Source organism: Castanea sativa, chromosome 6 (assembly GCF_040712315.1).
Source record: "Castanea sativa cultivar Marrone di Chiusa Pesio chromosome 6, ASM4071231v1".
NCBI lineage: Eukaryota > Viridiplantae > Streptophyta > Magnoliopsida > Fagales > Fagaceae > Castanea > Castanea sativa.
Genome location: NC_134018.1, coordinates 36,589,029 through 36,600,202, shown reverse-complemented (window position 1 = coordinate 36,600,202; position 11,174 = coordinate 36,589,029). Strand labels below are relative to the sequence as shown.

The window sequence follows — 11,174 nt, the reverse complement described above, 5'->3', positions numbered from 1 at the left end:
TTTTTGAAGAAAAAAATATACTAAAAAGTATAAATCAATCATTACCATAAGAAATCCAAAAAATTTCAAATACCACATTCAAACCCACGTTCAACTTCTGTCAAAAAAAAAAAAAAAAAAAAAACCCCACATTCAACTTTTCCCTAAAAATTGGTCCCAACAAAAAAAATTTCCCTAAAAAAAAAACCCCACTTTCAAATTTATCCAAAAAAAAAACCCTACTTTCAAATATTTAACAAAACTTTCGGATAACTAGGGCTAAAAAAATTGAAGTTAAAAAATAAATTCATAAATTTTAAATACCACGTCCAAAATTTTATTATAAAAAAAAATACCACATCCAAAGTCCAAACCCAACCCATGTTCATGTTTTTATACAATTATATATATATAAACCATGCAAAAAGTGTATATGTTTTGAAATTCAAATTCTTATACAAAAAAAAAAAAAAAAAAAAACCACGTTTAGATCTTAAACAAGAATTTCGGATCTAGTTACTAAAAAAACTTAAAGAAGTTAAAAATCTATCCCAACTTAAACCGTTATCAAAATATATAGCTCTCCACCCTTTCAAGTTACAAACATTTAATTCATTCTCAAAAAACAAAAAAAACAAAAAATTCAAACATTTAATTGAATAGAGAGGTTGACAGTGGTTTGTGGGCTATGAAGGATTCTTGGTTAGTGTTTGTAATGGCTAATTTGATATTGTCATAAGCCCGTAATGGAGGCTGCTTTAGGATTTCATCATTGCACAAATATGGGAGCAGGATTTAAGTTCCAGCCAAGGGGATTAATTGGTGGGGTGAGTATATACATTTTTGCTATTTGCTTTGACTTCAAACATTTAAACCTTCTTTTTTTTGCTATTGGCTTTGAATTCAAGTATATACATTTTATTTTATGCTATGTCATACGTGTGTCATGTATTACATATTACAAAATCAAAAAGTTTGTGTTCAATAGAAAATGAATTTGAGATAGAGAGTTTTGGTGATTTTTCTATATACAAGTTTTAGTTTGTAGATCGAAAAATCTAACGTGTTAATTTGGCTCACTGTGAACACTTACCATTACTTTGGTTTTATATGCATTTATAAACTTTATGATATATATTATTGTAGGGTCAATGGGCCCAGAAGTGTGTATTGGGCCAGAAGCCCAATCCGAGAATACTAAATGGTCCGAGGATGTGGAAATATCGTCCCAAGAGGCAGTGTTGGTGGATAAAGAGAAGAAGGTTGATCAAGGTCATCTCAGAAGGATGTCCGAGGAGAAGCCCGTCCTCAGCTAGATAAAGCTGAGATAGGAAAGGGTTGCTCGATGTCCAAAAGTGATGTTCTAGGAGATCCCAGAAGTAAGGATATGCATGGTGGGAATACGAGACAGGAAGAATGGTTATAAAATATCCAAGATAAAGCTGCTACCATCGTATTAAATACTCTGTAGCTAAACCTCTGGCCGCATTAATGGGGAAGTGATGCATGAGTATCAGGGTTCAGCCTTACATCTACCTCCAAAGATTTCAGGGATGGACTGATGGGACAAGTATCCGAACCGGTAATCTGATCCATACGTGAAGGATGGAGAGATGAAGAAAGATGATATAAAAGGAAGAGAAAACATTCAGAAAGAGGGATTGGAGATAGGACAAGGAAAACATTGTAAACATTAAGATCAATATTTGTAACCTGTCTTTAAGGAAGAGAAATATAGGATCCAACCTCCTAGGCTTGAGTCCGAGGACAATTTTTGTTATATAAACTATTCTATCTGTATGATGTTGTAATCGAGCCCATTATCTTTGTTAGTAAAAATCACTACAACCTAGATTTCAAACCCACTCTCTACAAATTCATTGTTTTGGGCTTTTTGGACCTATCTCAATCGTATCTTTTGGGTTTGGGCACAAATTGTGTCCATACAATTCTTATTTGAAGGACTTGCCTAAAGAGTGCATTGGTTGACTAAGATTATGACTTCAAAGGGATTAAAGAAGAAGAAGAAGAATTACATAAGAACCTCCTATCTCTCCTACCATCTTCAAATGCATTCTTTTTTTATGAGAAAAGCTGAAGATCCCACTGGATATACATTTTACAGCCTTGCGGTAAGTCAATATGAAGAATTGTCATTTTGTTAGTTTTTTTTTTCTTAGTATATTTTTTTAATTGATGTTGTATGTGATATTGAGTTTGCAATTTGGTACTCTTTAGTGAAAATATACAAGCAGTCAATTTAATGGAATGATATAGCTAAGTTTTGGATTTCAGGCATTCAGAATTTGACACAACCCTAATGCAGAGGAAGAGTGCCTTAGAGAGTTTAAGGATCCATGACTTGGAGCTAAAGTGGTATATTAGCATATACTCCGTATTTGGTATTTTTTTACTATGGTCCTATGGATCTTGGCTGTGGTACTTGTAAAATTATCTTAATTTTGTGGAAAATACTAAGTTGTAGTGGTTGAAGACTACTACAACCTGTGCAATTTTTTTCTTGTCTAATATTTATGCGTAGATGTTCCAGAACTTTAGTGCTTTATTTTTTTTTTCTTTTTAATGTTGAAAATTTCATTAATTTTAATTTGCGGTTTATGCGTACTTCAAATGAAGTTTATGCATGTATCTTTAAATTTATTGTGATAAAGATAACTTAATTAAAGATAAACATTTGAGCTTGGGTTCAAAAAAATAATATGCTTTTGAACAAATCCATAACTTTTGGGCTTGGGTTAAAAAAAATAATAGATGCACCCAAAAAAAATTACATCGCTTGATATTAAACTTAGAGAATATGTGGACTTCTCAAACGGTATTCTTGGTGTTGTAAGAAATTAATACTATTTTAATTTTCTTTTATATCAACCGAGCCTTAATACTATTTCCAGCTTTGTGAGACATTGATATTAGACTCAAAATTAGCTACCAATCAATTTTAATCAAACCGAACAACTAATAAATTGCTAAGGTTGTTGCTACAAGTGCTGGAGATTCAATAGCTGTTGTTGCCAGTGCTGAAGATTCAAGTTCAAAGTATGCAGGCCAAGAAAAAGAACAAACCTTGGACGATTTGAGAACATATAACTAGGAATTAATAATAATCTGTTTTATGTAATCCTCATACATTTGGTGGTGATAATTTTGGAGCTTTAGGTGATATAGATTATGTACCAGCAAATAATTCTGTAATTTTTTTTTGTCGTTAATATAATTTTGCAGCTTCAGGTGATAATTTACACCTATTTATCATGAATAAAGCTGCATTTTTACAAATTGCATATTTAGGTGATATAAATGACTATGTTGCTACATCAATAGCATGAGAAACTCTTATGATACCTATTCTGTCAAACTTGAAAATATGTCATTGCAAAATGAAATATTTATTCTATCAAATCTTGAGTAAGAAGGAATAAGGAGAAATGGAAGCACCTAATTTTAAAATCTTGAGTGAGGAGAGATGGAAGTGCCTAAATTTAAAGGATATGAATAAGTATCTAAAATTCAGGAGTGTTTGAATTAGTACCTTTACATATCTAACCTTATTATTTAATCTTTTTAAACATATGAATTTGAGGGTATTTTGGTACGTAAAATGATGAAACCCAAATAAAGAATCATGTTATTAGTAATATAGACTAGTCTCGAGGCTCTTCTATTTTTTGGGTAAGGGTTAATTTATAGTATTTATTACCATTTGCGATTACTACATTTTCTAATCACAACAAAAACCTAGGGGTGTGATAAAAAATTGTTTCACCACACATAATACTCATCACACTTCTAGATTTTTTTGTGATTAAAAAATGTAGTAATTTCAAATTATAATAAATGCTCTAAATTAAGCCTTATCCAAAAAATAAAAGAGTCTCTGAGCACGCGCGTGAGCGCATGCTCAGAGGCTAGTATTTTTTTAAAAAAATTTATCATAGAGTTTTTTATATTTTTCATGAGAGTGATATTAAAGCTTTTCTAAAATGGTCCATAGTAATGATAAGTAATGCTACCTTCAAGACCCATGATAGTAGTGACAAGTAACGCTATGTTAACCATTTTTTTACAACAAATTTTAAATAACAAATTATTATTAGTTATAATCTCAACCCACCATTGACATCACTCTTTTGGTACCAGCCAAATAAAATTTGTTATGAAAATATTGTGAACAAAAATTGAATAATATTAACTTGGGGCTGCCATCTTGTAGTGATTCGTTGCAATACTAAAAAAGTTGTTGTCTCAACTTTGTCATTAGTTTTTTATTCCTTCTAAAAATTCCTTGGCCCGAAATAGATACATCTTTCAATGATAAGAATGAAAAAAGAAAAGAAAAAAAGAGTAATGCTAGAGATACAAATTTTTTTACAAAAAATTTTACAAACGGCTGAAGTAGTAAGTAGTTATTGGTAAATAAAAAAGTAATGTTAATTGTGAGTTTAGATGGAAACCAGTAAGAAATTGCCACAACAATATTTCATAAAAATGTTATAAAATAGTTAGTGAAAAAAAAACCTACTATTATTTGTCCACAATTATGTATACAAATTGTGGCATGCTAGTTATGTAAAAGGAGCAAGGATGCTAATTGCAACATTCTATTATCTTCTTTCTCTTTGTGCTTGAGTTGTTGAGCAAGATTTGATCAACTTGAAAGAGTACGCCAAGAGTTTTGTAGTTCAACTGATTGACACCTCGTGGTGTTTCCAAGATATTTAGGATTTAAATCCTCACTCTTATAAAAAAACTTGAAAGAGAATGATCTATCATCTATATAATGTAATGTGTGATCACTTTAAATTTCAGTTCCAGGATTCTAAAATCAACTAAACACCAACAAAAGACAGCTTAGACTTAATAGTTTTGTCAGATCAGTGTCTTATACATGCAATTTAAGATGGACAAATGGTTTATTTGGATTAGTTTGGTCCCCTCAAGATTGGCTTTAGAGAAAATACAATCTCTTAGACTAAGTTGCTCTTGGTGTTGCTGCAAGGGGTTACAAAGGAAGACTTGTCAATTGTAATGATCGTACACTTGTGACAAATTCAGCTCACAGGAAGCATATGCTTAAGATTACAGAAATTGTTTCATGTTGCAGTACTTGGGGGATTCAATAGTGATCTTAGAATTTCACAAGGTGCTAATCAAGGCACTAGGAGGGTCCACAATCCAACTGACTATGATATTGGTAAAGCTCTCCATCCAAGCTATGGTGGATTCATAGATCCAAAGAATTCTAATCATACAATAGCATTAGAAGAACCTTTTCCTGCCCTATCAAAAAGGCTCTCTCTCCTGGAAAAAAAAGCTCTCTCTGGGCTTTGTTCCTGAGAGAATCTATTAAGCGTTGTCTTTTTCTTTTCTTTTCTTGTCTTTCTTGCATGCCGTTATCATATAGCCAAACAAATAATGCTGATAGCTAGATAAACAATATTACATACATTACTAGGAAGAAAATAATGCATATGTAGTGTATATTACATACATTACAGTATAGGGGCAATGTAGAAAGCCTTTCTTGTTATCACATTTGATTTATATAAAAGGAATATAAAAAATTAATGAGTAAAAGAAAATCTTGGATTTGAAGAATCCTTGAGCTATGGAAAACAAAGGAAAGAGTTTGTCAATTGAGTTCAAGCAGCATACATCTTGTCATGCTTTCCAAACGTAGATGATCTTACAACATATCTATCCCAAAATAGCATACTATATAATTTGCTACAAGAGCAATTAAACATGAAATAGGAAAACAAAAAGTAAGAAAGGAAAACAATAAGACTTAGGAGATTTAAAACAAATTACTCACACACACAGACAAATATTGACCTGGCTTAAGGAAGATCCATTAGGAGAATAGATCATGAAGTTTTCCTACTGTGGATGCTTACAGGTCCAATTTCATAACTGAAAGTAAGTGCGCACAATAAATTATAGTTGGATTTAATATCAATGACCCGAGGAAAAAAGTAGGTCCAACTTCCACAAATTCCCTGGCTATCAAAATGACTTAAATTTCATTTTTAAGACAAAAATGTTAATAATAGTGTCATGGCATTGTACAGCGAATGTATTAAAATGGAGGAACTTAAGTTTCCAGTCCAGCAATAAGAACATCCAAGGACACACCCAATGATGAATAACTGTAAAGAGTTCTCACCGGAAAAGTGAGCTGCACTAAAGATGACTGAGCTTATGAAGATTGCTCGCTGCCATTTCATTGTGGCTGAAATTGATCTCAACAGAAACCCTCTGTAAACAGTTTCTTCCAAAAGGGGAGTTGTAATACAGTAAACAAAGAAACAAGTTGCTTTTGAAATGTTGCTGCTAAGGAGGATCTCCTTCAATGCAGGGTTGTTCACAGCCTGCATGCAAATGTCATAATAGAAGTTACTTGAAAGAAAGCTGCATTTCCAAAAATTCAGAGCTCCAAGTCCTGTGAAACCCCAGCCTCCACTGATTTACATATCTCTTTTAATGAGATATTTAGGAACACATAAATATGGAGGAAATAAAACCCTCTAATTCCCCTCCCAAAAAATAAAACTAGAAACTCAACAAAACGGTGCAAGCGGTGAGGGGAGTTCCTTCTAAAGCAATAAGGTGTTGTATGCATACACCATACACCAAAGCCTTGAAGCATATTACCCAAGCAAATGCCCTAAGATGAAGTTCTAAGACAAGAAATCAAGAACTCTTTTAGCGACACTATAGATTGAAGTATAGATGCCACCAAACTCATCACTCTTTTTCCTTATTCCATAATATATAATGAAATAACATTTAAACAACTGTGGAAATTAAACGACTTCTTTTTGTTCCCCATCGCATTTGGATAGAATATAAAGCCTTAGAAATTAACCCATAACCAGGAATGGTGATCAGGTGATCCTTCACCATCCAGCTTCCAAAATATAATAAATTCCAGATTAAAATAAATAACTCAGATTATTTATGAGTGTAAATTCTCCAACCTTTGCAACTCTTGATCAGCATGGCTGAATTCCAAAGATGCAATTACAATGTTCATTTGAAGAGGTTAAAGAAAAAATAAAATTACAGGCATAAGATACCTCAGAAAATACTATCTAAATTTGATGTGAGACCCACTTGGGGAATTTCTAGTTACCAAGTTATGCCTAATAGTCCATCTTTTCTATAAGGTTATATGTTGATGTTTTAGTTAACCCATGTTCTATAGGTTTCAGGAGTCAAGAATGTCTGTTAACTTCTAGAATTTGACAACAGACACAATAATGTGGTCTGGTCTCAGGTCCGATGGACTATAACTTTAATTTCAAGTCCTAGTCTCTGTTAGAATCAGAAGTGCCAATTACCTAATTATGTCAATCCAATCTTCAATTAAAAAAAGTGCAGACAGCAGCTCATTTTGAAGGTGTGATTGAATTCTTTGACAGAGTACATGAGTGATTGCTTAAGAAACACATGAATGATTGTTGAGACTTTTATCCTATATTGCTTCTTCATCTTCTTCTTGAAAGCATTCCTTTTTAACTGCTTGCAAAACAGATGTGATTTGCTACTTAATACATCAGCCCAGAAAATTCTAATTATTCAATTAAACCTATAAAATTTCCTTTAATTGATCCCCAAGGTGTAGCACAATTGGCTAGGCACCACAGCTCATGAAGCTGAACTTGCTCTGAAAACCTCTTCTACATGCTTTAGTTGTCTGAAGAACTATGCACATCATAATACAAGTTGTACAACCTATAATTCTCAATGAAATTTTCATCATCTGAAATTTTTTATCAAGCTCTATGCAAAGAATACAACCCCTTCAACTACCAACTCTAACTGGCTCACTGCATCTTTATCCAGTTTTCCACTAATAAACGTGTATGCATTAGGCAAATGAGAAAGTAATTCCTCAGCTGTTTGACATAAATATTGCAAAAATCTTGGGATCATATCAGTCTTTTATTCATTCAAAAGATTAGCTTACTCAACAACTATAGATAATCTCATGAACAAAAAGGAAAAAACTAATCACAAGATTTGGTGTGGATCAGCAGAAAACTGTAATGCACTAACCTTGGGCCCAATCAATCTGTCAGCAAGGATTGATGTAATGAAAACTAACAGAAACAGAAACCCACATCCTAGTACTGATGCCAACAACCAGTTCCGCTCTTTCGATAACTTGTTAGCTTTAAAGAAGTTTATAAACTTATATTGTGGCTTAGCAGTCCACTGTAGTAGAAACAGAGTCCCAATGAGCTCTAGAATTTGAACCGCAAGCAGTGATAATATCTGCAACGGGGTCAAACATCAGTCATCAGTGAGCAAATTCATTATTAGAATCACAGGCAAAAGTGAGAGTTTGAATAAACAAGTGCAGCAAAAAGTAACTTGGGATTCTTAATTTGAACATAATGTGCAAGAATGTAATCAGAAAAAGAGTCCACAAAAGAGTTAGACTGATGCACTCAGCATCATCATTGAAGAAAAGAGAAAAAAAAAAGAAAGTAAAATTAAATGAAGAATTTTCCATCATGAGATAAAAAAAAAATTAAAAAAAAAAAAAAACCTAGGTTACACAGTGTCCAGATTACCACACCCTATTGCTTAGCTTCTTGTTTAATCCGAGTCTCCACATTATAGAGCAAGAGGCACGAAAACAAGACTCGTTGCGATTAAGTAATCATTGTCCCTTTTACCAAAAAAACAGCAAGGGTTTGGCGAGTGCTTGATTACATGGTGTGTCATTAGCCTAAATTGCAGATGCCTATTCAAACTTGTCCAATTTCAAACAATATAAGCCCCCACCCAAAAGCACCTTCTGAGCTAGATAAGCTGCATTTTATGAGAAACAAAGAGAGTTTTATATAATAATAATAATAACAAATACTAAAAGAAAATAAAATAACAATGATTGGTTATTTTGTTTCTTGACTTTTGCCCCCAGAGTACATCCCCAATGTACTCGGGTTGGCCAGTTTCTTTTTAATAACATTTTTCCTTACTTATAAAAAAAAAAGCCAAAATGATGATTGGTTTCCTTTGTAAATCACTTTTCATCATTTTCTTCTCTCCTATTTCATTGTTTCCAGTAACCAAACAGGGTGTAATAAACGGCAACTATTGATCAGAAAGATCAAATGCACTCACTTCAGTCTGTGGATCCAGATGAGGTTCATGCAAAATCTCAGCAACCACAGACAACCCTCCAAAACTCAAAGGAATGTGCAAAATAAACATATAAAAAGCCATGGAGCTCCATATACTCCCACTATCCCATGGAATATCTGTTGACAGAGCCGAGAAGCCCTACAATCAAGGATCACAAAAGACCCCATCCCCGTATTAGTAACAAAATACACATAATTGAAAATGGTAGTTAACGCACGCTAATTATTCAGCATATATGTCACTATCACCTTTTCTGTATTGCTTATGCAATTGCCCCCAAAAAAAAGTAATTGAAAACACTTAAACCCCCATTTCACATTCACAATATATATATAGCCTATAATGTTTTTTTTTTTCCTTCTAATAACAGAAAAACCTTGGCAACCAAAGTCTTGCACACCCATTTCAGAAACACCCACGTCTGTATTTTAGTATGTCAGAATTGTTAGAATTACTTATCAATTAATGTAGAAAAAAAATATAATCTTTAACAAAATTTCGGATAAACCCAGAATACGATACGAATGGAATTATATTAAGATAAAGCAAGTAGTAATTTAGAATCAACCTGAGAAGAGGCTTCATGGGTGTTTTCATTTTCGGTGCAATAACACTGGAAAGAAGCTTTGGAGCTTAGCTTGAGTTTGCGTCCCGAGGAACAGAGAAGAACACTCGAAGATGGATGTAAAGTTGGGTTTTTGCTAAACTCTAGGCTTAATTTAGGTGGTGTAGGATAAACAGGATAGCATTGTAAGTGTAATAATATCATTTCACTCAAAACGCTTTCCTCAGCTACTCTCACTCTACAGCGTTAGAATGGCCCTTTTTATCTGGTCTTCTGCTTTTATCTCCTTTTACCTCTGTCCAGTCTCTCCCCTTCGAACTTCGGCTTTTCGGCAGCCAAAAACGTAAAAATACAAAATAGGCTTTTAATAGAACTTGAAAATGTAAAGAAGAAATTACGAAGGACCAAAGAGGAATGGAAATATTCCCAAAATTAACGCTTTTGATACCGTATATTGTTTAAAATTAAAAATTTATTATTAAAAGTATCGTAATAAAATAATTTTTAAATGTGTAAATAGTATCGTGAAACTTAGTTTTAAAGTTATATTTGTTGAATTCTGTGTATTTGTGGATTCCATGAACAATGCATGGGATCCAGCCACAAAAACACAAACGAGCAAAACGCAGAGACATGCCGCTATCCAAACTCACACTTAGGCTTCTATACAAATTGTACATAGGTGAAATTCATTTCGTGTTACTTTCGTTGAACTGAGTTTTTTAAATTTCAAATTTATTTGACTCAAGTCTCTATGAGAGATTTTAAAAAAAAAAATTTATTAGTTAATTGCAAAATTAATAATAATAATTTTTAATGGAATTAGATGAAAAATTTAAATTGAATAACTTTAAAATTTAAAGGGATAATTACACTTTACCCACTTGTAGTTTGCCTCTAATTTGATGTGTCTACTCGTAGTTTAAATTTTGACACTTTACCCATATGAGGTTACTTCCGTGTAGTCTCTATTACCCACCTCTGTTAAAAAAAAAAGGTAAATAAGTCTTTTTACACCTATTTTATGTCTCTCTCCTCCCAAAACAAGAAGGAAAAAAACAAAAACAAAAACAAAAGAAAAACAAGTTCAAAATATGGTATTAGTTTCTCACAATTCACAAACATGAAAAACATACACAAACGTGAAGAACATAAACCTAGAAAACTAATACAAATTAAATCAAGCAATACCATCAAAGTACAAACCACAGATCTATCAAAATACAACTAAAAACACAAGAGAAACAAGATAAAAAAGTGGTATTAACCTCTCCCTCAATTCACACAAATCTTGAACATGAAGCATAGACCTAGAAAATTAAACTCAAATCAACCTCCACAAATATATATTTGCCTTGTTGTCTCTCTTTCACCACAATGGTTACTAATTTGTTCAAAGAAAAAAAAATCAATGGCCGACCACTCACACCTGTTCTTCTTCAACAATCTCTCT

At 32.7% G+C, this 11,174-nt stretch overlaps 1 protein-coding gene across 4 annotated transcripts; it reads right to left on the bottom strand.

Moving 5' to 3' along the window:
• Window positions 1–4,564: 4,564 nt before the first annotated feature.
• On the bottom strand, window positions 4,565–10,079 carry LOC142638656 (uncharacterized). Of its 4 annotated transcripts, none has more exons than XM_075812709.1 (5): window positions 9,725–10,052; window positions 9,136–9,294; window positions 8,059–8,277; window positions 6,164–6,368; window positions 4,565–5,422 (listed from the first exon to the last, which is right to left on the bottom strand). In XM_075812709.1, the coding sequence occupies exons 1-5, from the start codon at window positions 9,923–9,925 to the stop codon at window positions 5,394–5,396; spliced, it is 813 nt and encodes a 270-aa protein (XP_075668824.1). In that variant the 5' UTR covers window positions 9,926–10,052; the 3' UTR covers window positions 4,565–5,393. The 4 variants fall into 4 exon arrangements, with proteins under 4 accessions (XP_075668824.1, XP_075668825.1, XP_075668823.1 ...); XM_075812710.1 differs by lacking the exon at window positions 4,565–5,422 and adding an exon at window positions 5,484–5,910; XM_075812708.1 differs by lacking the exon at window positions 4,565–5,422 and having other exon boundaries at window positions 5,926–6,368.
• Between the last annotated feature and the right edge of the window lie 1,095 nt (window positions 10,080–11,174).

What these genes read in the sequence shown, in the direction of transcription:
- LOC142638656 (XM_075812708.1), bottom strand. Translation starts at nt 9,925, where the DNA reads ATGATATTATTACACTTACAATGCTATCCTGTTTATCCTACACCACCT. An exon ending in CCCATGAAGCCTCTTCTCAG is followed by an intron (nt 9,295 to 9,724) that starts GTTGATTCTAAA and finishes CCTTGATTGTAG; the next exon opens with GGCTTCTCGGCTCTGTCAAC. An exon ending in ACAGATTGATTGGGCCCAAG is followed by an intron (nt 6,369 to 8,058) that starts GTTAGTGCATTA and finishes ATTTGCATGCAG; the next exon opens with GCTGTGAACAACCCTGCATT.